Here is a 27,419-nt window from a genome sequence, read left to right as displayed (position 1 = left end):
CAGGTGGCCACAGAGTTCACCTGCTTTCCAAGCCCAGCTCTGCCCTTTGCTAGCTGTGGGGTCTCATTCATACAGTCAAAGACAAGAACAGTAATTGTCTTACAGGGTCCTGTGAGGATTAAATGAGATGTGGTATATAAAGCATTTAGCGCATGCTCTGGCCCACAGTAAATACTTAATCAATATTCATTATTTATTACTACTCTCACATTATAGCTTGGGAGAGCAGGAATGGCATCCCCTAAACCAAGATCCTATTGTCACTTGATGTTTGAGTCTGCCCGTCTTGTGCTCATTTGTTGGCAAAGGAGGATCCTTGGAGTGATATTCCAGCAGAACAGAGATGCCAGATACTATGCCCTTCAAACCTGTCATCTTCTTACCTTTCTGAGCCATTATTCCTAAAATGATGGTAACATTGTTATGGGGCCTTTCACAACCATTCCCTCATTTAAGCTTTACAACAGCGCTATGAGGTTGAAAAAGTTATGCCCATTTTGCAGCTGGGGAAACTGAGGCCCAGATTGATGAAGTAAACGACCTCAGGTCTGGCATTCAGGAAGGTGCAGAATTCGGCCCCCTGACTCAGAGCACCAGTGGCAGTAAGCACTCAGCACCCAACATGCTGGTGCATTCCGGAGCTTCCAGGCTGATGTGATTTATTGAGACCCACAAAACGCCAGTGTCAGCGACAACTCCCGCCACATGTCATCTGCGCTGTTATTAAAAATCAATTCTCCAGGGGCAAAGAAGTGCCCGTACTGACAGTGTGCAATCTGTTATTGTCACTTATTTATTATCCACCTTCTCTAGGGAGTCTGGGAATGGAAACATCAGCAAAACCATTTTCCCGTTTCCATTGAGCACAAGAGGCAATGGGTACGCCTCGTTGGTCAGGGCGGGGCTGACCTCTCTTCCCTTTCACTGGCTCCCTCAATCCCAACCCATGTCTCCCCTCCCCATCTATCAATGCTGTGGCTGGGTTTGCTACCAGAGGGTGGGGTCTGCCGATTTTAATGGAATCTGTGTGCATATGTTCATCATCACAGGAGCTCTGGTTGGGGCGACTCAACATGTAAGAAGGAGAGAGAGACAGGATGTGAGCCTGTCCATCTGTCTGTCTTTCAGGGTGGTGGGGCCTGTCATGGTTGGCCGGTCACCATTAGTCTTTCTCTGCTAGGCTACTATCATCAGTTCACCAGGAGAACACATAAACATACAACAGGCGTGTACTTGCCTCTTCAATTAAGATTAGTAGGCTTTTAGCATCATCATTCTAGAATCCTGAGAGCTCCTAGATAAAAAGAGAATCCTAGTACTTCTATCCAACCATCGAACTCGGTGGGGAGCAACCATTTTTTGCCCAATAACCAATTCAGGAAAAATAAAATGTTTATGGGTTACATTTATTTTATGATATTTGTATCCCTTCTCCCAGTAATTGCACATCTAGGAATTTATGTTAAAGAATTATCCAAAAGGAGGGAGAGGTTTTGTGCGTTAAGATCTTTGTCGCACTGTTATTTTTAACCTAAGTTTTAAATAACACCTGCAAGTGCCACAGTGGAGAAATACTTGAAGGAAGCAGCCAGTGAAGTGCAGTTATTAAACAGATAAAGATGAAACCTAAATAATGTGGAAATGGAAACATGTTTGCCACATACCATAACATGGAAAATTAAATTCAATTTGCATATATGTTATAACGATAACTTAAAAACAGCTATGTATGCCTATGAAGGACTATAAGGAGATATGGAAAAATCATTAGCTAACTACTAAAATAAAGTTATTTCTGTGATAAATTAACATGAAGTGGGCCACGGTGGCTCAGCAGGCAAGAATGCTTGCCTGCCATGCCAGAGGACCCGGGTTCGTTTCCTGGTGCCCGCCCATGTGGAAAAAAAAAAAAATTAACATGAAGTTAAAGATGAGAACAGTAACATATTTACAATTTAGGATGTTGGAAAAAAAGCTAGGTTTTTTAAAGTCAGAAATTGCAATATTTGCAACTTCATTTGACCATTTGTATATTCTATCCTAATTTCTAAAGAATTTCATTATTTTGATTCAAATTTCAGAAATGCCCAGAGACCCAGGGATTCTGGGAGTTTGGAGAAGGAAGGGGTATTGGCATCAAGGTTCAGCCCTAGACACAGGCCAAAAAAGCGGCCTGGGGAGCAAGAAAAGAGTACTGACATTTAAGGGTGTGTTTGTGTGTCTATGTATGTGCACACGCACACACAGTGTATATGTTTGCATTTGTGTGTTTGTTGTGTTTGCATATGTGTACAAGTGTGCATGTATATTTGTGTTATACATGTAGTGTCTGCATGTGCACATGTGTTTCTGGGCATATGTTTGCATGCATGTGTGTTTGTGTGCTGTTTCAATGTGTGTACGTCCATATAGATCTCTGAGCTTGTGTATATGAATGTATGTGTGTGCAGGTGAGTGTGTGTACATACATGTGGTACATGTGTTGTAGAAGTGGGTGCATGTGTTTATTTGTGTGCGTGTGTGTGTTATGAGTGGATGTGAGTACACTTCAGAGAACATGGCAGGAGGGTGGTCAGGAAGCACCGAGTATAAAGCATTGTATGAAAATGTCTTTTCTTTCTTCACTCCTCATCTAAAAAGAGCTAGAAGAGAACATTTGTGTGGCCATCCACATCCTTCTTTTGGGGATCCGGATGTAGCCTCATCTTTGCCCCACACTGGTCACATGCCTGTATGCATGTGGTCTCCAATGTCACTCCAAGCAGCCGCCTCTGTCCTCCATGCAGCCACAGGCAGCCGAGCCTCCCAGCCCAGCCACAGGAGGGCCGCCGGGAATCCGTTAGCTGGGGGACTCAGCGCAGGCTCAGGAGCGAAGGAGGAGGGTTATCATGCACCCTCCTCAGTCTTTTTAGCTCCTAATACCGGAAGTTAAGATGGCGCTGTTTACACACATGAGGCTGTTCATCACTGCTCTGCCAACGGCATGAATCCCCGCCACAACACCCCTGAAATGGTGCACCATTTGGCCTTGGTTTGATTACCTTCTGAGACAATGTGCCCACTCCCTTACCAGACAACCCCATTCCATTTTTTTTTCCTCTTTGGAGGTAAGATTCAAATATCAAAAAATTAACCATTTTAAAGTGAACACTTCCACGGATTTAGTACATTCACACTGTGTGAAACCCTCACTTCTATCTAGTTCCAGAACATTTTCATCATCTCAAAAGGAAACCCGAACCCACTAAGCAGTGACTTCGCATTCCCTCCCCCTCTCCCTGGCAACCACCAATCTGCATTCTGTCTCTATGGGTTTACCTTTTCTGAATATTTTCTATAACTCGAATCATACAATATGTAACTTATTTGTCTGGCTCCTTTCATTTAGCATGATGTTTTTGAGGTTCACCCACATTGTAACATGTATCCGAACTTTACTCCTTTTATGGCTGAATAATATTCCATTGTATGTAGCTACCACAATTTTTTTTATCCACTCATCGTTGATTGACATTTGGGTTGTTTTCACCTTTTGACTATTTTGAATAATGGTGCAATGAACATTCATGTACAAGTTTTCTATAGACAGGTTTTCATTTCTCAAGTATATATCTTGGAGTGGAATTGCTCGGTCACATGGTAAGTCTATGTGTAACTTTCTGAGGAACCACCAAACTGTTTTCCACAGTGGCTGCATCATTTTACATTCCCAACAGCAATATATGAGGGTTCCAGTTTGTCTGTATCCTTGCCAACACTTCTTTTTTTTTTTTGTCCAAATTATGCCCATTCCAGTAGATGTGCCTTATTCCATTTTTGACCAACTATTGAACACTAGAAAATTCCTCTGCTGAGCCAAAATGTGACCCTTTTTGTGGCTTCTAAGCCTCACTCCTGCTTCAGCCTTTTGGTGTCACCCCTGCCCCCCCCAAAAAAAAAGTTAACATTTAGAATTTTAGAAATGGGGAATCTTGGAAATTATCCAGCCCAGAACTCTCATTCTCATTTGTAAGATGAAGAGACAAATTCAGAAAGGTTCAGTGATTTGCTCAAGAGCATGCATTCTTCATCCTTCCCTGAGCACTTACCCTGGGTTAGATGCTGTGCCCTCAGTGAGCTCACGGTCTAGGTGAGAAAATAGACAAATGAATAAGCAACTACAATCCAGGTGCTACCTGAGAGGCATATGCCCAATCTTGGCCATCCCAAAGGTTTTCTGAAAGGAAGATAGTAAAATCACCACTGAAGTGTTTTAAACCTTGACTCTTCACCCCAACCCGATGCAGAAATGCCACTGTTATTCCCCCTTTACAGATGAGAAAACAGGGGCTGAGAAAGACTAAGTAACTTCCCAAAGGAGTGCGACCAGTGAATAGTAACTGGAGGTATAGCCTTGAGCTACTTGCTTTCTGAATTACTCCTCTTAACTTCTGCTCCCAAGGCTGAGACTGAGTAGCCAGCTGGAGTTATCTAATAGGGATGGGAGTGGAGACTATTGCCAGCCGGGAGAATATAAATTCTCTGGACACAGGCCCTACTATCAAACAGACGTGTGTGTTGAGAGAAATAGAAGAAGCTGTGGCTGGAATGTGGCGTCTGGGGTGGGAGCTGGGAAAGATGTAGCTGGACAACCACATAGCAGAGGTGGAAGCAAAACTAGAACCCATGGCCTCCCACCCAGGACACTTTACAACACCTTCTGCCTCCTTCCCCATTTAATAGGCTGTTACCAATTTTTATTCCCACCCTTTTCAGGCTTTTCTTGAAGATTGAAGAACCATGGCCTATTTGACAATTAAGTGTTTTGTCCTTGCCTTGCCCAAGAGGCCTCTGGTGGGAATTAAAGAGTGGGGTGGAGGAGGTGGGCTGGGGAGGAAGGTGATGGGCGTGGGCCAGTCTGCCGGCAATCATTGTCTTCCCTCTCCAGTCCTTGAATCAAGCCCTAGCATGTGCATAGGCTGCACACATTCAGGCTTCAACTCCGTGTGGTTAAGTCTTTGAGAGGATTGGCCCCAAGTACACTGAAGAACGTAGAGGAGACAGGCGGGAGGAGAAGAGGCCTGATAATGAGAACAATGATCATAGCTGACATTTACTAAGTGCTTCTTGTGGGCAGGCCCTGGGTGGAGTCCTGTGTCTCCTGAAACAACTGGCATCATATATTTTACCCCTCACAACTAGCTTATGAGACAGTATAATAGAACTCTGCCAGTCTAAAAGGCAAGAAGCTCAAACCACCATAAGCATGAAAAAGAGAATTTGTGGACTTGGTCTCTGAAGTCCAGTGGTAGATACTGAGCTCTAGACATGACTGGTGCAGGTTCTCCAAGGATGCTGTCAGAAATGCCTCTGTCCATCTCTGAGCACTGCTTTCCTCTGAGCAGATTTCATTCTCACCACTTTATCCAGCTAGGGCGTGGAGGGTTCCTGGGAGGCTGCAAGCTTACATTCTAGCACCTTAAAAATCCCAACAAATGAAACTACCTCCATTCAGTAGTTCCAGAGAAAGCCCCAGAAATGCCTCTCATTGGCCTGCTTGGGTCACATGCTTGACTGGAACCATTTGCTGCTGCCCTGATTGGCCAGACCTGCTCCATCACTCTGCCAGCGAGGCCAGAGCACTTGGCCTGAGAGTCGGGAAAGGGTGTTTCCCCGATAGAAGAGGGAGTAACAATTACAGAAAAAGAGTTGATGCTGAGCAACTTATACCTTGGCAAAAGATATCTCCTACAAGTAAATATGAGTAATTCCTCCATTTTAGAGATGAGGAAACTGAGGCCTAGAGAGACTAAGTAAGTTGTCCCAGCTCACACAGCCGGTGAGTATGAGTAGGGATTCAAACCCAGGCAGTATGACTACAGAGTCTCACAGATTACCTGGGAGTGGCTCCTCTGCCTACCCAGACCCACATTGAGGACTAGGATACTTCCTGCCATTTTTCATACAAACTGAGCCCCTGGGGACTCAGAGACCCAAGCAAAGTGCCGTCTGCCCAGAAGTGATAAAAGATGGCTATGCCCTATATGTTGCTATAATGTTGCTGTCATCTGCATCCCGAAATTCCCAGGTTTGCCCTTAACATTCTGTAAAAGTCAGGCAGGAAGGAGGAGTGAATGAGTCCCAAGCACTTTAAGATGAGTCATTGGGAGTTGCTTGCCAACCCCAGCCCCAACGCCAGCAAGGTGTAGGGGAAAAGGGGATGGAGGGATGAAGGGGGCAGTACAAAGTACTTCCTGGGAGGGCTTTTGTTGCACTTTCCTGGTATCATTAAATATGGTTGCTTGACATGCAAGATTCCTCCTTTGAGGGCCAAACCAGGAGCAAGAACCTACAGTGTAGACCGATTTCTTTAGCACTGTCCCAGTAGATTACAACCCCGTTAATTCGTAGTATAAAGATATCTCAGTGGCCCAGCTTGTAAGATATGGGAGCGAAACTTGCAGGAGCCACATCACTGTGACTGCCTTTAGATCTCCTGGTGTTTTTAAATTAATGCTTCATGCCTCTCCAGGGCCCATGCCTCATTCAGAAATGATTAACAACAAGGCTGGGTGCATTTGCAAACCGGCAAGCAGCCATGAAGTCATCCAAATCGATAGCAGGCAAGGGCTGCAATGATTCATAAATAACCACAGGAATTAGAGATTAAACAATGCTAATAAAAGTTTTAGGAAGTGCTTCAAGCCCATCGGGTAGGTGAGATGCCACCAGTATGCTCTTTGGAGGATTGGTTACCCTCTTCCTGCTACCTAAAATTCTTAGTAGGACCACTTTTCCCTTTCCCCTCAAGGAAAAACATAACTGTGAAGGGGGAGGAGGAGGAGGAGCTGATGGCGGTGAGGACAAGCATGAGGAAGAGAAAGAGAAGTCCTTCTAAACCCTTGCTGTTCCAAGTGTGGTCCATGGACCTGCAGCATCTCAGGCCCCATCCCAGATCCATTGAATCCGAATCTCTGGGAATGGGACTGGGGCACATGCGTGTTTACTGGATCTAGTGCACACTTAATTTGAGGCCCACCATTCTAAGCTTAATTAAGCCTGTATCTGTCTTTCAGCTAAAGACCCAAGGCAGGCTGACATTGGACTGAAAGGAAAACCATAGAGTAGATCCATTATTTTGTTATTTTATTTATACTTCATTATTTGTCCTTTTTACATTTCCACGTTGAACTAATCATCTCTTTGTTTTAGTAGGCCCTCCTACCTACATTAAAATTGTTAGCCCTTACCCTTCAAGGTGCTTTGTCCCCAGCACAGATAGATGGTGGTACCCATCAGTCGTTAAGAAAGTGGTTGAGTTTCTACGAATTTCACCCACCTTGCGTTTCATAGGCCAGACCCAAAGTGAATCATCACTTCAGAGATTTTCTTTATACAGTTGCTCATGATATTACTTGAACGGCAGAATAGTGTTCCTGCAATCTTCTCATGGACCTAATCTGCAAGCATTCATTGAAGGCTCTGTATATGCAACCACTTGGCAAGAGAGAATAACTCCTAGCTGCTACTCTGCAGGAAGCTCCCTACTCCACAAGGGAGAGTGGCATACTCTGAGTATGCCAAGCAGGTGGCCTGGCCCCTGGACATGCTTTTGGAAGATGCCCTCAGATGCACACAAGTACCAGACCCAAGTGTGTACACAGCCCAGACCAAACCCTTTCCCATAAAGATGAGTATCTAGTGAAGTCTCCCCAGGAGCCAAGTGCCCCCTTTCCTCTATCACCGGGGCTGGGGTTGACACTATTCCTCAATTCGCCTAAAATCTCTATAGATGACTAGGAAGGGAACCAATTTACTGAGCTCCTTGATTTCTACCAGACTTTCTTTCACAGTATTATCATTTCATAAATATTAATAATGATTAATCATCTGTACTTAGAAAATACCAGGCTTCCCTACATGGATTAATTCATCCTAGTAGCCTTTGTATGGCAGCTCTTGTTGCTTTCATCCTCATTTTACAATGGGAAACTGAAACCCAGAGAGGGTAAGTCACTTTGCCCACAGTCACACAGCTGGTGAGAGGCAGAATCGGGTTGAACACAAACAGTCTGGCTCCAGAATCCACCCTGTTGACCCCAATTCTTCCCGTTATCTCTGAACCCCCAAACATTCCAGCAGGTGAAATGTCTCTCCATTTCTCAGATGCAAAAATGGAGGCCCTGAAAAGTAAAGTGGCTTACCCAATGTTCCACAGCTAAAAGGGACTGATTTCTGATTCTATCCCAGATCTGCTGGCTTCAAAAGCCCACTTTCATCCTCCCCTCGGCCCCCTACATCCCTGCTGCTGAACTAGGCCTAGCAACATCGGTGAGCCTACCGCAGATGTGGCAGCAGCTGCTGCTACCTATAGCAGTGCAATTCCGAGTAAAACCGCAGGCAAACTGGACCAGGCTGGGTGACCCGGAGAGTGTGCTGACCTCAGAACTGCCACTGGTTTTAACCTTCCGCCCTGTGCCTTCTGCTTCAGGACCCTCCACGGCAATGACATTTCCAGCGTTCCCGAAGGCTCTTTCGGTGACCTGACATCACTTTCTCATCTGTAAGTCACCGTATTTCTTCCCAACGTGCATCCGCTCAAGACAGAAAATCATTATAGTGCCAACTGGCAGTGTCATCACTGTTAGCGTGTTCTCTTGGGCGTGTATGTAGTATGCGTGAAAAAAAAAACACAAAAACGTATTCACACTGTGCACAGTCATGTTCCCAGATTCGCACGGCCTTCAAAAGCAACATCAGTTATGTAAATAAATATTTAATAAGAACTAACTTAAAATACTATGTGCCAAACACTTTAGATAAACTATCTCATTTTGTACTACAATAAGGCTTTTTTATCCCCATTTATACATGATGAACCTTAGGTTAAAGAACTTGTCCAAGGGACGCACAGCTAGTTGAGGCAAAGCCTTGGCTTAAATCCAGTTTTGTCTGACTCCCAAGCATGTATTCCTACCACTCAGCACTCTACTTCAGGTATCCCCTTCCCATTTTCCAGAGGGGAAACTGAGGCCCTGAAACACTAGGTGACTAGCTGAAAATCACCTTTCAAGTCAGGTTCCCTAACTCCCAGCCAGACCACTCTCCCATAGATCAGGGATCTCTGCTTCCTTTTTCAAATTCCATACCCCTATCAGTGAAAAGCTTTGAGCTTGTCCTCCCGCTATATAGTTATTATATATGTACATATATAATATACACATATATAATTATTCTCATGTACATATAATACTGACATGTACGCATATCAAAAAAATTTTGAAAATAGAACATTTGAAGTATATGATAAAAAATGAGGAGGTTCTAGTATTTTCTTCCTGGACACCACTTTGGAGGTGTCTACACTGGATTATGCCCCTCCTCTGTACTTTCGAATGCATGATCTATAGCTCTTTCCTGAGTTGCTGGGTATCAAAACCTTCTCTGCGTCATCTCCAGCAGACCCTTCATTAGGGCGAGAGAGCCCGACGACCAGACAATCAGAGAGCCAGAGGTCCCGGATGCTTCCTAGAGCCTCTGGAACTGGGGATTGAGTTGAGGATTGAATCTGACCAGGGTCCATATAAGCAAAGCCTGAGAGGTGGGAGGGGGCTTGGGAGCGTTTGAAATACTTGCTATTTGGAGACTTTGCCTGCAGACTTTTCCCCGGGGAGACTGTTTCTGCCCACTTCCCCATGTCATACACCCCCAGTAAGAACCAAAGTCTGAAAATTCTGCTTTTCCTGAGAGCTAAGGGTATGGAATGTCTGGGCTCAGCTGGGCTGGTGGCCCTGACATCCTGTTTTGTCCCCTAGGGCGCTGGGAACCAACCCACTCCATTGTGACTGCAGTCTGCGTTGGCTCTCCGAGTGGGTGAAAGCGGGATACAAGGAGCCCGGCATTGCCCGCTGCAGTAGCCCCGAGCCCATGGCGGACAGGCTTCTGCTCACCACCCCCATCCACCGCTTCCAGTGCAAAGGTACGTGCTGGCCCAGCCCTCACTCCATCTGCTCAGTCTGCACAGCCTGTCAAAGCTGGGCATTTCGGCAGATATGACTTCTATAAAACCATGGCCCTATCTCTTCTGTGGGTTACACAGAGAGACTCAGACGTGAAATTGATGCAGACTTAACATCTTACTATCCATTTTTCCTTTTCTCCCCCAAGTCCCTCTGCTGGCATCTTCGTATATTTCCTCACTGACTTCTTTCTGCGCATAATTTTGCACAGTTGAGAAAATCTTTGACCTGCATTTTTCCCCACTAAGTATTTTCCCATTTGATTGCATTTGTGCATATGATATTTTTTATTTGACTACATCATAATAATAACAACTTGGTGCATGTGATATTTTTTATTTGACTACATCATAATAATAGCAAATTTCTACTGAGTTTAGTGCCTCTTGCTATATGGCAGACACTACACTGAGCACTTTTTCAGGTTTTACTTCATTTGGGTCTCCCACACCTCTATGGAGTAGATTTCCACCATGACTTTCTTAACCCGTTTCTGGTTTTGAACGTTTGGAGCATTCACGTTTTTTGCCATTGATACATAAAGATCTTTCTCTACTTAAAATTGTGCTCTTAGGTAAAATTCAAAGAAGGGAGATTTTACTGAGTCAAACATATGATCATTTTTAAGGTCTTCATACATATTGCCAAATTGATTTCCAAAAGGGGCTATAACCAACTTATACTTTCAATGGCACCATTTGAATGTGTTTTTCACAAGACTCTTGTGATAGTTTATCTCACATTTTTTTATTAGAGCAGTTGTAGGTGTACAGAAACTTCGTGTGTTAAGTATAATTCCTGTATACCACCCTCTTACATATAGTTTTCCCAATTATTAACATTTTGCATTAGTGTGAACCTTTGTCACAATTCATGAAACAAACAATTACTATAATTTTTCTACTAACTTTATTCCACGCTTACATGAGGATTCACTCTGTGTTGTAAAGTTCTGTGGGCGTGTGTGTATGTAATGTCTTATAAACTGCCTAAAATTTGCATTTTAATCCCTTTTTGCAAATACAATTCAGTGGTGTTAACTGCATGCCCAAAGTTGTACCTCGATTCCCATCATCTATATCCAAAACTTTTCCATCACCTCAAGCAGAAATTCTACACCAACTAAACAATAACTCCCCATTCCCCTCCCTGACTCGGTCCCTATAACATTTATTCTAGTTTCTAACTTTATGAATATGCATATTCTACTTATTTCCTGTAAGTGAGATCACACAGTATTTGTCCTCTTGTATCTGACTTATTTCATTCAACATGATGTCCTCAAGGTTCATTCATGTTGTAGGATATATCAGAACTTCATTCCTTTTGATGGCTAAATAATATTCCTCCTTTGCATGTCTATACTTACTTCTTTTTTTTTTTTTGCATGGGCAGGCACTGGGAATTGAACCCAGGTCTCTGGCATAGCAGGCAAGAACTCTGGCACTGAACCACCGTCACACCGCCCTTAGCTGACCTTTTTTTTATTGGTATTCAATAGGCAAAAAAATGTATCTCCTTTTAGTTCGTCTGAAGAAGTGATGCATTTTTCTCAAACATTCATTCACCATTTGCATTCCGCATTCACCTGCTCATGTGCTTTGCTCAGTTTTTAGAGCAATTAATATTTGTTTTGATTTGTAGATTTACTTTACCATTTAGTATATTTTCTATATCATATTTTAAGCTGAAGTAATAGAGAAGAAGTTTTGGCATCAATAAATTGTCTAGGGATTCAGGTAACACCCTCAAAGACTTTTGTGTCTCTGCAGGAAGCCGGAAAACATTCCGCTGATTTTGAGCTAATTTTTAACTTTCTTCCTCCTGCTTCTAGACCTCTAGAGAGGCCCAACTAGCCATCGGAAAGTGGTTCTCAATCTTGGCTGCACATTTTGGAGTCACCTGAGGAGTTTAAAAAATGGCTGATGCCTGGGTCCCACCCCAGAAATTATGATGACATTGGTCTAAGGTGTGGCCTGGGCATGGGAATTTTTTTCTTCAGTGGTTTGGCTGGTTCTAATTTAAGGTGACCAGCCTATCCCAGTTTGCCCAGGACCTTCTTGGTTTTTATCACTGAAAGTTCTATGTCCCAAGAATTCCCCCAGACTCAAACAAACCAAGACAGTCACTATTCTAATATGAAGCCAGGGTTGACACCTCTGACACAGGTTCCCTATCAGGCCGTCCTTTTCACCTCACCCACAAATGGTCAGACTCACACTGCGGTTAATCCCAACCCAGTCTCCAATGGATGACTGCTGTCCCTGGGATCATTTAAAGTCCTGGCATTAAATTAGGATGTGTTTTTCCGGGGGGCTCATTCTCAAAGCTGGCTGCAGCAGCAGTATGGAGCCCCCTTTAAAAGTTCTGTGTGGGAAGCATAGCCGCCTTCCAGCCCTTGCAGCTGAAGAGAGCATGTCAAAGTGAAAGTGTCAGCGATGCAAAGTGTATCATCCATCATCAGTATGCCTGCCGTGTGCTCTGGGGCGAGCTTTTACTTCCTCCTGCCCATTCAAGGGCTCTACAGGGACAGCTTCCTCTCTATGCCTTTGGCCCAGGCACTATGCCCTCTTTAGCTTGGCAGGGAACGGTGTTTGGGGGCGGATGAGCCAGTGGTCCAAATGTAGCCTGGACTCAGAGCTTCCTGGAATATGAGAAGATGCTCAGGGTGTTTCCAGTTATGGTGCACTGTTTGCAGGATTAGCACCAAAATCGGATCGTACTAATTACAGTAACTGATTTGACTTCGGAAGTGATTCTGAATGGCTTTTCCTCACTGGGCAATGGCTGAATTATTGGGATTCTCCCTGAACTTGATGTGCTGGCTAAACAGGGTCAGCTGCCCTCTGGCTGGGCATGGAGCTAGGGAGGGGCTGGCATTTGATTAAGGAAACGGACAGAACAGAGAGGAAGGGGAGGTGTGACAGTGACTGCGCTGGTGACCTGCCACCAACACTCTGTGGCTTTGCTTCCCAGGGCCAGTGGACATCAATATCATGGCCAAGTGCAACGCCTGCCTCTCCAGCCCTTGCAAGAACAATGGGACATGCAGCCAGGATCCCATGGAGCTGTACCGGTGTGCCTGCCCCTACGGCTACAAGGTAGGGCAGGAGGCCCCACCCCACCACCATTCAGACCCCAGGCTCCTCCTCTAGCCCTAGCCCCAGCACCATCTGGGACATGGTATATGGACTATGTCCCAGGTCCTCTATTTGACATTTAACTTGCGTTTTCCCTTTTAATACTCACACCAAACCTATGAGGAAGGTCTTGTTAAGTCCCATTTTATAGATGTGGAAACTGGGCCTCAGGCAGTTAATAGGGCTTAACTCAGTGTGCCAGAGTGAGTAGGCAGTAGTAGGGTTGGGATTAGGACCCAGGGCTATATGATGCCAAGGCCCAAGCCGTCTCCCCTGGAGGGTCTCCTGAGTAGTAAAGTCCCTAATTCTGCCTCACTGAGGTCAGTAAAACGGTGTCTTCCTCCTCTTCCCCAGGACCCTCCCGGCTTCCCAGACTCCAGCCTTCCCAGGGCACCCACCCAAATGCTCTAGGCAAGCCTAGCGTTTCAGGACCATCCCACAGCCCTTCTAACTGCATGCACCAGAGGTGCATCAGAGGTGCATACCAGAGCGGGTCTGGTACAAACTGAAGGATGGGTCTCTGGCATCCCCGCATCTCCGGCCCCGGGGTTTGTGTGTTTCTAATGATAAGCTTGAGAGGCAGACTCACTCTGAAACAGGGAACTGGGCTACCTGGTGGAGTTCTCAGCTGTAGCCGCTGCTCCAGCAGACAGCGTCAGAGTGCCACCTATGGGCTTGGGACCAGAGAGCCAAAGGATTCCCTTTGCAGCCAGCCAACCAGCCCTAACCCACCCTACACACACACACACACACACACACATGACTATCAGTAAATGAAGAACAGCAATTCAGCCTATGGAATTAAAGATAGGTTTGGTTCCAGCTCTGTCGTTTGCAAGCTGTGTAGCAATGGCCAGTGTTTTTCCCTCAGCCTTCCCACCTGTAAAGTAGGACAAATAAGCCTGTCTCGCAGGTTTTCAGTGAGAATCAAATGTACAGTCGCATATGGCGTGCCCCAAGGATGGCCCTGGCATTCAGTAAGCACTCGGTAAACTGTGGCTGTCCTCTACCTTCAGCTATGCGTGTTGGTCCGTAATCCCAGGGTGTGGAATGCGCCAGCAGTAGCAGGTTGTATGTTGCTGGTTTCACCAGAGATTGCCTATCTGTGACACTGTGAGCAGTCAAGGGCAGGGAGTTATTCTCCTAGAATAATCTGTAATGTGCTTTTTTTTTTTTTTAATGCATGCGTATGACATTTTATTTATCTATTCATCAAACAGTTTTTTTTTTTTTAACATGGGCAGGCACCGGAAATCGAACCTGGGTCCTCTGGTAAGGCAGGCAAGCGTTCTTGCCACTGAGCCACAGTGGCCTGCCCTGTAATGTGCATTTTTAACATACCCAATTCCATACCTGTATAATTATCTTTTTTAGCATCCGCTATGTGTCAGACAGTCCACTGGGATCCTATGTGTTTGTTCCATATTTTAACTTTGTATCACCACCTTATGAGATGGACAGAATCACCCCTATTTTAGAGAGAAGGTGATCTCCTTCCCCTTCTGGGTCTCACTTCCTTCTCCTTAGAATAGACCTGAGTCTGAGAGCAGTGGAGGTAGATTTGAAACGCCCTGCTCCTGCCAACTCTACATGACAGCACCACAGTCCACGGCCTGGATGTCAGCCTCAGAGCAAGCCGTGACCCCCAGGCTACTGGAGGATAAGGCCCCTGGTTCAGAGCTTGTTCACAAAATTCTGAACCTCTTGTAGACTTTGAAAGACTTTGAGCAGAGATTTTGGCTTTGGGGAACTTGTGGAGGCCCAGGCAGGTCAATATCATGATGATGCTGATGAAGACAATGATGACAACAGCAGTCATGTTAGCAGCGAGCATTTACTGAATGCCTACTGTGTACTGACAGTGTACTAAAGGAGGTACATTCCCTACCCGGTTCACTCCTCAACCCTTGGTGGCACGTCCTAAAAGGATTCTCACTTTCAAGTTCAGGAAACTGAGGCTAGAAAGTGAGGGAGCTGGGATTCAAAACTCAGAGCAACTCATGCCAGAACCCATGCTCTTGGCCATGGTATTTCCTGCCCTTTGGCAAGTGTCATGATTTCTGAGGCTGAGGGAGAGGGCCCCTGGCCATCTGGGATTTCTTAGAACCTCCAGGGTAGGAAAAGAAGGATGTGGCACTGGGAAGATCGCCAAGCAGGACCCTATGGAGCCCCCAGTCCTGGGGCAGCTCTCATCCTACCTGACTGTATGACCTTGGATGGCTTTTCACTGTTCCCCTCCCCCCACACCTCAGTTTCCTTAACTGTAAAAATGGGGCAGGTTGAACTAAAGGGCTCCTTTCATTGTAGATGGCATCACACCCCCGTCCCGAGTTTGTTTCCTCCTGCTTTCCTTCCTGTGGGAGTTGGATTCCACCCAAGCAGAACCACTGAGGTTCTGGGTGAATTGCTATGTTGGCAACAATCACCAGGCACCCATAGAACCAAGCTTCAAGCTCAGGCATTTATCTAGCTATTTCCCCATGTCTCAACTTTTCCATCGACTGGTTTCATGACCTTGGAAAGCCACAATATTGCAGAAACTCAGAAGACCAGCCACTGTTTAATGTTTAATAGCAGCTACGGCCCATAAAACTGTGACATAGTTTTATTGTTCTCCTTTGACAGGTGAGGAAACTGAGGTTCAGACAGATCAAATCACATACCCAAGCTCCCACGGCTAGGAAATGCAAGAGCTAAAACCAGAACCCAGCCATCTAGCTCAAGAAACTCTATTCTCTCAACCACTCCACAAGTCACTGAACCTCCCTAAGCCTCACTTTCCCTAGCTGTACATGGGAATAAGAGTGCTCATTCGCACAGCTGTTCTAAGTGAAATGGGGCCATGTATGTGATCTGTTGATTTCAGTGCCAGGATTCAGCAGACACTTCACAAACTATTTTGCAGCCATTCTTAGATCTGGAGACATAAAATACAGTAGGAGTTCTTTTTACATGAACTCAACACACACAATTGACAATTGGCAATTGGAAAAGACAAAGGCAAAGAGAGAGAATTAAGGTCTTTAAAAATTATTTCTGTCATTAATTCTGTTTATTTATTGTTAAAAGAGTGTTGGTTTATATAAAAAGGTGGGATGGGTATGTTTCTATAAGAAATACTTGTTAAATAATAGGGTTTGCTATTATGTGTGCCCTGTATAGAGCCAGAGAGAACGGCGATGGTGGGGCAGCATGCAGAGGGAGGGGGCAGAATGCCGACCCAGCCAGGGTCTCCAGGCAACGCCAACCCCCAGATGTTGGGCGCCTTCCCGGCCTCCCATTGGCCACTGCCTAATTTATTTCTCCGGAGGAGAGGGCGGAGAGACCTTCAGGCAGTGCAGGCTGCTGAAGTGCACACACAAGGCAGAATTAAAATTCAAGAAAATTATTTCTATGATTAATTTTGATGATTTATTGCTACTGGAGTATTTATTTGCCTTATTTATAAAAAACTGTGATAGCTATGTTCATATAAGAAATATTTATTAAATAATAGGGTTGTCTATTATGTGCAATTTTCAACTTATAGGAAGGGTCTTAGAGCATATCGGTCGCCTAAAACGCCGTCCTACTGTCCATCTAGGTGGGCTGATATTTTTCTCAGCCATTCATCTTCATGCACCTATGATCAGAGTCTCAACACAGTGCTTCTCACACTTCAATGTGCACACAAATCACCCAGACATCTTATTAAAAGACAGATTCTGATTCAGGGGCTCTGACGTCAGGCCTGAGATTCTGCATCTCTTACAAGCTCCCCGGGAAGCCAGGCTGCTGGCCCGAGGACCCCCCTCTCAGGAGTGAGGTCTGACAGCACCCCTTCCAGCCCCATCTCGGAAAGATGCACCCAGTCTCCGTAAAGAAAGCGAAGCCCCAGCTGTATCCTTCACACACATATTGGGAGCGGGCAGAGCCAGGCCCAGAATCAAAGAACAACACAAATCTGGTGGGTTTGAGCACAGAGAGGCTGAAAGGAGTTGAATCAAGCCGATTTGCAATAATGCATATTTCTCAGTAATAGGTAAGTGACAGAAGCCCCACCTCTAGGCCAGTTACCATGTTATCAAGTGCTGCCTCCTGGATTTCTGTGCTCTGTGCTAAGGGGCTAAAGGAGACTGGACTACTTCCACCACCTCCAGGAGAGGATCCAACCTAGCTCCCGAGTCCTTGAGAGTTCCCCAGAGCAGAGAGGATGGCCGAAGGCAGGGGCCAGGGCAGAGCTACCTGGAGCTTCTCAAGGTTTTCTTTCCCCTGACCTGCCTTTCCTGGCCCATGCCTCTGTCAGCCCCACACTCCTGAGCTATTTGCAACCACCAAAAATCAGGAAAAAAGCATTTTAATCACCCATACTCAGCCCTGCCTCTAATCCTTGATGATGATGGTGATGATGATGATGATGATAATATAATAATAGTTCTCAGAAGAGCTGTTATTTATGGAGCTGCCATTATGTGTCAGGTGCCTTATATATGTGACTTTGAGTCATTAACTAACTCCATGGGATAAGTAATATTATTCCCATTTTATAGATAATAAAAATAAAGCTCAGAGAAGACTGATACTTTCCTCAAAGAAATACTTGTTAAATGATGGGGTTTGCTATTATGTGTGCCCTAAACCAGAATTTGTACTCCAATCTGTCTAACTCCAGAGCCCGTGTTTTGAGGGGCAGAATAAGTGGTTTAGCAAAGAAGTTGCCAGGGCTGGCTTACACTCAAGTGTCTGGGTTCTGATGCTGCCTGTTCCACTTCCTGGCTGTGCAACCTTGGACACATTACCTCACTCTCCCAGTCTCCCTTCCCTATCTATTAAAATGGAGATTCTGGCAATAGTTCCAATCCCAGAGGGATATGGTGAACATTATATGTGATCATGAATATAAAAATCTTAGCATGAGATCTGGCGTGGAAAATGTGCTCAATCAACATTTGTGAGAGTTAGTCTTGCATCTTCCATTTCTCGCACTGATTTTCTAAAGATGCCTCTTATTGCTCTGGTTTAGAATAAACCAGCTCCCAACCAAATCACATACTCTTTCTCTTCTCCAAGAAACCTTCGATTCCTGCTCTCACCATTGTGGGGCAGGAGGAGACCAGACAGACCTGGCCCAGGCCTTCTGGCTGCCTGGAAACTGGGCCTGAGGTTCTGGCCCATTTGAGAATAGCAGGAAGGCAGGCCCTGCAGGCAACATCCCTGCCAGGAAGTCCCAGTCCTATTTCATCCTGGGCACTGGTGGTCACAGAAGAGGGAAGAGGATTTTCTCAGCAGATGGTGAGGCGAGCAGATGGCGTGGCAGTGGGAGGGCTCACAGTATCACCCACGCCTGGCACGGTGGCCAAGCCACTGAGCCCATGGCCCAGAAACAAACTCAGCAGTTGCTTCCCCAGACCCCGCCCTACCAGATCCTGCAGGGGACTGCTTGCCAAGATGGGGGACAGCACTGGTCCATCGGCCCTAGAGGAAAAGCTGGAGCCAGAAGGCCAGGAGTTGCCTGAAACCCTGGGACATCGGGTCTTGGTGCCTTGGGGTCTCCCTCCATGTCCCTTCCACCTGGCTCACCTACCACACATTTGGCTACTTCCCAGCTCAGATGGCCCCTTTGGATGGGTCGGCTCTGACCACTCAATACTAAGGAACACTATTCCACCCCACCCCACCCAAACCTCTATGACAGGTGTTCTCAACCTGGTCTAACAGTGGAATCACTTGGGAGACTGTAGATTAAATTCTAACACCTGGATCCCACTCCAGAGAAATCAAAGATAAGTTGGGGTCATCAGTTGCTAGTAGGCAAGTTCTGTTGGCCATATTTCAGCCTTCCATTCATCCTTTTCAAATTATAGATTATGTTTAAGTCTCAACAAGACTCGTAATAATAATAATATCTGCTGCTGGCATTCATAGAATGCTTACTTTGTACTGGCTGTGTTACATAATATTAAGCACTTCCTTCTATGAATAGTCTAATCAAATTCTTCTGACAACTCTATGAGGTAGGCTTGCAGAGGATAAGATCAGCCAACCAGGAAGAGTTGAAGCTGGAATATGAAGCCAGGTGTTCCTGTGTCCAAAGCCTGTGCTCATTCCCTGGACAGAGAGAAGGGTGTGGATTCTGGGATTCTGGAGAGTGGTGAAGCTAGAACCTGGACTCAATAGCCCCCCCTTCCCACTACAGATGACCAGAGGCTAGGGCTCCCTTTGGCTGTCTCCACGTCACACGGCATCTTGTCCTGGGACCAGCTCGTGGTCACCTTCCTGGGTCTGTCCCAGAGGATGCTGGGAACTCCCGGGGGCCTCCTGGGTCGTGGTGGCCGTTGCAGGCCTCCTAACCAGGCGCCTCTCCCTTTCTGCTTCTCAGGGCAAGGACTGCACTGTGCCCATCAATACCTGCATCCAGAACCCCTGTCAGCATGGAGGCACCTGCCACCTGAGCGAGAGTCACAAGGATGGGTTCAGGTAACAGCTCCCCCTTGGGCCTTTACCTCCCAGAGCCTCATCCACAGACTCCTTGGAGCAGGCTGAAGATGGAGAGTTGTGTTCACTTAGGACCTACTCCGTGCCCACACTATGCCAAGCCCTTTCTGTGAATGCATCTTCACACTCTGCCAGGGAGGTATTACTATCCTAACTTTGCAGGTAAAGAAGTTGAGGCATCGGGTGATAAATCCTTTGCCCACAGTCTCACAGTTAGTAAGCAATAGCATAGGAATGTGAATCCAGGTAGTCTATCTCTAAAACCAGGAGGACTCCAAATGAATATTAGCTAAAGGCAGAAAAAAATGGGATGATGGTTCAAAGACCTGCATGCCTGAGAAGTCCACCATTCTTGTCTGTTATAAATGAAAATATTAATAGGTGGCATTGATTATGTATTCACTGTGCGCCTGGCACTAGTCATGTATTATCTCATTTAAATCCTCACAACAGCCCTATCCAGTAGGTAGGTACTATCCCCATTTAACAGATGAAGAAACTGAGGCACAGAGATTGATTTTTCCTAGTCACGTGGAGCAGTGAAATGGACATGGGTTCCTGGATCTTCCAACCCCACTTACAATCCTCTTTCATCTCTAGCAGTTAACTCTGAGGAACAAAAGGGGATAGAAGGCCCTCAAGTTTTTCTCATTCCTGTCCAAGGAATGAGATTAGGTTTCCGCCCCACAGTCGGCCCTCTTCCTGCCTCCCACCCTCCCTCAGCTGCTCTCAGATGCCCGCTTTCCCAGCCTATGGCCCTGGCAAAAGTGAGCCATTGGGAACTGGCTTCCTTGGCACCTCTAATGTGCCAGGGTGTTATGCGGCAACCCCTCAGGAATAAAAGGGATGGGGGTGTGAGTATTGGATGCCAAGCTCCGTGCAGGCATCTGAGAGCTCAGGCTGCAAACAATTAATTACCAAAGGCACTCTGGCCAGTGGCCCATCAACATGGCTACACTGTGGTCTATGAAAGAAATCAGGTTCTGGACTCTCAGGGAACCCAGCCCGTCCACATGTCCACCTGCCAAGCCAGGCCTATCAAACTCTGACTCCTAAAAAGTGAAATTCAAAGCCGAGTTCCTTTTCCTGCCTGAAGCTGCCTAAACCTCCCACTCTTGCCTGGCTCCTGCTCACTGATAGAAAGAGGCAGGGAGCAGGAGTGAGATGAAGCCACAGAGAATCTCACCGAGGTAGGGACCCCACCTCAGCCACCTCCAGGGCTGAAGCCCAGGCTCTTTTCCACCCAGCCAAGCCATTGCCTTTCTCCCATCTCAGCCGGAGGTGGGGTGAGCAGAGGATCCCGTTTCTATCCTCTCCTGTGTTGAGGAGTTTAAGATAAGCTTGAAATATTTTTAGAGCACATTTTTCAAGTTAAAGGTCCCAGATCTACAGGATGAGAGCTGGAAATGGGGTGTAGGTTAAAGCAATGAGGCCTAAAGAATTGGGGATGGCATTTCCCATGTCATTTGTACTTGCCAAGGGGCAGGACCAAACACTCCAGCCCCAGTGCCCAGAGGCCCTGGACATGGAATAGTTCTCCCTTGTCATGTCAGCACCCGGGAAACTGATGAAGGGAAGGGACACTTGTCAGGGAGAGCTCTTTCCCTCCTAAAATTCAGAATTCTGGAAGTATTACCTATTGCTTCATAGATCTGCTTCTCCCTTGATGCATTACCTGCTTAAGAAAAGAGCAAAGGCTGGCAGAGCTGGTAGGATAGAACAGAAGGTGAAGTCCAAGACAGGAGACAAGGCCTGCCCCAAGTCACCACACCTAAATAGCCATAGTTTCCAGTGAGGACAGGGGCATCTCTAGCCTCCTTCCCACTTTCCACCCACTCATCAGCCACCCTTCTCCCTTGACCAGTCACCCCTATCCCACTGCCAGGCAATCCCATTACTCTGGGGAGGGCCAAAGGAACTCATCTTCAGGGAAACAACTGTGCAACATCAAGGCTTAAGACCCTTTGGAAACCTATCTCCTGTCTGGCTCTGAAGATGTAACTTTTCTTGAATATCCAGGGTTCTGAACCTTTGTACCCGTCTACTGAAATCTCATTTAATCTTCATACAACCCTGGAGGTAGATAATATTACCCCAGTCAACAGATGAGAAAGTTGAAACACAAAGCATTGAAGTAATTTTCCCAAGGTCAAGCAGCTAGGAATAGTAGCAGACTGAAAATTCATTCCGAGGAAATCCAGCCTGTAATTTTGACCACCATACTCTGTTCCCACTCAAGAGAGAAAAGCTGCCTTCAAGTGGGAAAGTCATTTAAGGCAGGCCATTTGATATTCTGTGTGTCTCTCTTTGTCTACAAAGGGTTCTATGCCACAGAAGACCCTAAGGAAGGAAAGTTTAGAGGACAGTTGGGGAAATTTAAGCTATACCCAGGAGTTTCCAGCCTGAGGAATGGAGAAGCAGCCATTCCTTGGCAGAAATTGCCCCCAGGGACAAAGCAACCATTCAGGGCCAGGAAATATATAATATAGCCCAGAGACAGGGGCAAGATGAAATGACCTCTTAGGCTCCTATGAACCTAAGAACCTCCCTGTTCGGGACCGCAAGGTCTCGTGTGTCCAAAGTGCTACCTGGAATCTCCTTCCAGCGAAGAAGATGACTAACCTTATCTCCCCTTCCTCCTCTCTTTCATTCCAATTCACCCCCTCCCCTGCCTCCCGCCTTCCTTCCTCCCCCACCCAACATGTCCCCAAAGTTGCTCCTGTCCTCTGGGCTTTGAAGGGCAGCAATGTGAGATCAACCCAGACGACTGTGAAGACAATGACTGTGAAAACAATGCCACCTGTGTGGATGGGATCAACAACTATGTGTGTGTGTGCCTGCCAAACTACACAGGTAGGGACCCCATGACACATAAGCGTGGGAGGGGTGGCTGTCACAAACTAGAATAATGCCATTTTCTTAGCCTCTTCCAGGGACCCTACTTCCTTTCCCCATGTAGACAGAGACTGGCCTTCTCTGTTGCTTGATTACCTCCTCTACTCCCACCTCCTAGAAAAGCACTAGCTCCCTCCCACTTTGAAGCAGGTTCCAAGGGCTTTTTCAGCCATCTGTTCATTTAGTAGATAGCCATCCCCTCCTTTGGGGACCTGAGAACCCCAATAGAGAAGGTTAACTAGACCTTTGAGACTGGCGGTCAGCCTCTTGCACTGTGTTTGTGCTGTGTTCAGGTCTAGTCAGCCTTCTCTGGAAATCCACATTTTCCTGGCACAGACAATGCACTAGGAGCTGGGGATACAAAAGTGAGCAAGACAAAGTTCCTTTTCATATGAAGCTTATTAGTCAAGTAGAGAGAGACTTGTATTCAACAGAATAAGAACATAATGTCCATAAGGCAGTGAACTATGGGATCTTAGAGGAGGAACATAACATAGCCTGGGAATCCAGGAAAAGTTTCCCACAGGAAGTTATTTCTCAGGATAATCATTCTACCCACCCACCCCCAAAATGCAAAATGTTTATTTCCAACATTAACAGTCCCTAATGAAGACAGTTAAAAATGTCACTATATTGAGGAACAAAATGCTATGTCCCCAAGTGATATAAGCACAGCCTTCTTTGTTAAAAGATCAACCTGAAGTGGTATATCCCAGATTGTAGTTCCATAAAACACAAGTGCCATGAATTCTTCAAGGAAAAGGCTACATGGGCAAATAAGTTTGGGAAGCACTAAATATAATGACAACCCTCTTCTTGGAGCTCCATGATACACATTAGCATACTAAAGGTTCTGACAAGTCCTATTTAAAGAAGCCTATTTAGCTTTATTTAACCCTGCAGTTTTCAAACTTGTTTGACCCCAGAGTGCTTCCCACTCCCCACCCACACCCATATCCAGCCCAGAGGTTTTGCGTTACAGGGAACATGTTTTAGGAAATACCGGCCTAAGGCAAGGATGAACATGAGGTTGATACAACTACGCCTTGGCCCATTGAAACCTACCAACAATGAGGTGGGAGTGTGGGAGGACTTGGATGATTAATAGGTACAGTGCTGAGGCTTGCAGAGAAGGATGCCAAGTAGTCACCATCACCCCTCAGATCCTGTATCTTCATAATGCTCCAATTGACAAGGATCCACCCCCACCCCAGAGCCACACTTTGGGGACTACTGGAGTGTACCGAGAAAATCACCCACTCCACTTAAGCCTGGGCCTCCTGGGGTCCCAGAAGAGTGTGTGTGCCGGAAGAAGGCATGGGAACTATGCCGAATATCTATCTCCCTTATTCCCTACTCTTTCCATCTTCTCAGGGCAAACTCATAGCCAAGAGGGTGGGCCACAGTGGCTCAGCAGGCAGAGTTCTCACCTGCCATGCTGGAGACCTGGGTTCAATTCCCGGTGCCTTCCTATGCAAAGAAAAAAAATAAATAGCCAAGAGTTGACTGAGAATCAGGCAGCATTCATTGTGTACCTCCTGTATGTAGGTGCCACTGAATCAACCACTAGAGATATAAAGAAGTCTAAGGCATGCCCTCAGCCCGTGGGTTTCTGGTCTACCTGACATGAGATGATTTATCAAGTTAAATCATTAGTCCAGAAGAATCTGCTCAGTACCAAATAAGAATAAAAATCCCAGCAATAAGAAGGAGAAGGCAGAGGGGTGTTTAAAAGGTTTTGAACTAAAATTAAAATGAGTTAGAATGGGTGGTGAGAGAGAAACTTGAAGAGTGGGAGCTGAAGAGTTACTTATTGACCTGGTCTCCTGTTCCCAGTGAAGTGCTGCCTGGTGTCTACAGTTGACTGGGGTACACTTCTGATTTCAGGAAGAGGAACTTTGTCTGGAGAGTGGGACAGCATGGATTTCCCTGTTCCAGCAAATGTCCCACCCAGACACTTGTCCACTTCGTTTCTCTCTGGGGGTCAAGGAAGAGAAGGAGGCTTATAAAGAGCACAGTGCCCTCTGGTCTTGAGAGGCTGAGGGGAAAACGTGGAGAGGAGGGGTTTGGACGCCCTACCCACCTTGTTGGGTTAAGGGGTCAGCTTGTCTCCACCACTGCAGGAAGCAAGTTCCTGACTGTGTTTGTCACTCACGTGCCCTCCAGCCAGCCCTCAGGACCTCCCCCTGCCATGCCTCCTGGAGAAGCAGCCCAGGCAGCCTTCTCCTGCCCCCACCCGTGTACGCAAAGAGAACTTCTATGAGTAGTTGTTTTCCCCTCTTAGATCACCCTCCTCTGGACTTGACTGAATAGAATTTGAGGTAGCTCCATGCTCAGAGGTGAATCTGCTACTGACCTGAAAATCCAGTGTGGCTGTAAGGAGTGGGGGAGCTGCCATCCTGTCTTACCGCTCCCCTTGCCCCCACTTTCCTAAAGCCCATTTTCAGGTGGTGTGAGCTTTTCAGGGCTTATAGGCAAGAGCCATCACCAGGTATTTATGGCCTGTTAGGTATTTTGTAACACTCTGAACTTTAAAGGGAAGGTATCCAGAGACCAGAACTTAAATTCTTTTCATATTTTCTTCCCTGAGAAAATCCAAGAGGCTTACTTATGTATGACAGTTAAACTATGCTACTAAGACATGCCAGCTCTTCCAAGAAGCCACCTCTCACCACCTAGGTGGGATTATGGGTCCCCTTTTGGGCTTCTGATGACCACTCTTACAACTCTGTGTTGTAGTCATCTGTTAGGCTGTGGGGGAAGACAGGAGTAGATAACTGTATGTCCCCAGCACATGGCACATTACCTGCCACATAAGCTGTGCTCCATAAATGCGAGTGGAATGAAAAAACAAATGGCCCGAGGTAGGGTCTGGCCTCCTGCAGTTGCAGCTACAGCAGCCCCTGCATGATCCAGTGAAACAGTCAAATGTGCTATGACAGTGCCCAGGGGAGACAGTGGTCTCTTCCCATTGCCACTGCTAGGGAAACTGAGGTACGGGAACTAGGATACACCGAGAGAGAATGCAGGGCTCCTGTAGCCATGATCTCCTGACCAGGGGCTGGATGAGTCTGATCCTCGGACCAGGGTGTCCCCCCATTGCCCTCCCAGGAACCTGAGTTCTCTCTCACACACCCCCTTCCAGGTGAGCTGTGCGATGAAGTGATTGACCACTGCGTGCCTGGGCTGAACCTCTGTCAGCATGAGGCCAAGTGCATCTCCCTGGACAAAGGATTCAGGTAAGGCTTGGCTTCGTGCCCAGCACACAGGCCTGAGAAACTGCCTCCAGCATTCTGGGTCTGATGTAGGGCCTTTGGGTCTCTCTCTCTACTCTCTCATTCTCTCTCTCTGCCTATTATATGTGTGTTACCGTGTGTTTCTTTTTATTTCTGATTCAGTCTTGGTATGATTATCTCAGTCTGTGTCCGTTTCCCTATGTGTGTGCCTCTGTCTCTGTCTATACCTGTCTCTCTCTTCAAGTATATATTTGTCTCTTTCTAAATATCTGTATCTCTCCCTCTCTGTATATAGATGCTTCTGTCCACTCTGCTGTCTCCCCACTTTCTCTCTCTCTCTCTCTACCTCTCTACCTTAATCTCTACCTCTCTCCATCTCCATCATCTCCATCTCCATCTTCCATTCTCCATCTACATCTCCATCCTCCATCCTCCATCTCCATCCTCCATTCTCCATCTCCATCTCCATCCTCCATCCTCCATCTCCATCTCCATCCTCCATCCTCCATCTCCATCCTCCATTCTCCATCTCCATCTCCATCCTCCATCCTCCATCTCCATCTCCATCCTCCATCTCCATCTCCATCGTCCATCTCCATCTCCATCTCCATCCTCCATTCTCCATCTCCCTCTCTATCCTCCATCTCCATCTCCATCCTCCATTCTCCATCTCCATCCTCCAAATTCCATCTCCATTCTCCATCCTCCATCTCCATTCTCCATCTCTCTCAGTGTATATCTTCTTTCCAGAGCTACAAAAGTGGAGCCAACCCACAGGGGAAGCAGAGTGCAAGGGTATTAGGTCACCTTCTCTCTGTGCAGCACAGCACTGTAGGTGCTGTACAGCACCTTTGCTAGTTTTGCACCTGTGTGTGTTAGGAGGTTGGGTGGGAGGAGTGAGCGATGTCTCAGTTCAGCAACCATGGCCTTTGGGGGAGGCTATCTACATGATGAACAGTGGAGCCAGTAGAAGCTAGGGAAGCACACAGAGCAATTCCAAGGGCAGATGGAGAGGCCACCCAAGGACCACCCCAGTTCCTAGGTCTAAGAATCAAATGGTGCTCCTAGGAAATCCCCACTGGACTCTGTCGCCACCTCTTTCCTCCACTCTTCTTCCAGAACAGCCTTCTGCCATTGCCTCTTCTGGAGAACATCCTAAGACCCTGAAGACTTGGGAGTTTTCTTTACATCAAGAGCAACATCCCAGAACCCTGTCGCCAAGAATACCCTCCCAGTCCCTAAGCTGCCTTCTACATGCATTACCTCTTTCTCCTCCTCCAACAGGCTCTGGCCAGCACCAGAAGGGAAATCTGTAATACAGGAGTCAGGGGTTGAGGTAATAGGCAGAAACCAGAGCAACCAGACCTGGACTGGTCTTTGGCAAAGACAAAGGGTTGTTTGGAATACCCTGACGAGTCTTTTGTCCTGTAACATTTCCAGCATTTGGAATGGTAGAAGTTCATGCTTTAGACTACATGGATCCAAGGAGCTTTCAAGAGTCTGCCCAATCCTAGGTCGTAAGTTCTTAGACTCTGGCATTTTTGAGACTGTGATTCTATGCCACAAATATTAGGACTTCATGGAAACCCAAGACTTAGAAATCCTGAGACTAATCAAACCAGAAAATCACAGAATGTTAGGAAGTTGGAACCATGGGTTCCCAAAATCTGAACTGA

General features: G+C 46.4%; 1 protein-coding gene across 2 annotated transcripts in view; it reads left to right on the top strand.

The window, feature by feature from the left end:
* Window positions 1-27,419, top strand: part of SLIT3 (slit guidance ligand 3) — a 617,936-nt gene that overhangs the window by 565,079 nt on the left and 25,438 nt on the right. For both annotated transcript variants that reach the window (XM_077137609.1, XM_077137610.1), the window contains 6 exons: window positions 8,471-8,542; window positions 9,795-9,958; window positions 12,975-13,099; window positions 19,497-19,594; window positions 22,326-22,465; window positions 25,653-25,746. In XM_077137609.1, the coding sequence (XP_076993724.1) occupies window positions 8,471-8,542; window positions 9,795-9,958; window positions 12,975-13,099; window positions 19,497-19,594; window positions 22,326-22,465; window positions 25,653-25,746 (693 nt within the window). The remainder of the gene's footprint in view (window positions 1-8,470; window positions 8,543-9,794; window positions 9,959-12,974; window positions 13,100-19,496; window positions 19,595-22,325; window positions 22,466-25,652; window positions 25,747-27,419) is intronic.

Source organism: Tamandua tetradactyla, chromosome 20, assembly GCF_023851605.1.
Source record: "Tamandua tetradactyla isolate mTamTet1 chromosome 20, mTamTet1.pri, whole genome shotgun sequence".
NCBI lineage: Eukaryota > Metazoa > Chordata > Mammalia > Pilosa > Myrmecophagidae > Tamandua > Tamandua tetradactyla.
Note: the sequence above shows the minus strand (reverse complement) of the source record. Positions and strands in the feature narration are given on the sequence as shown.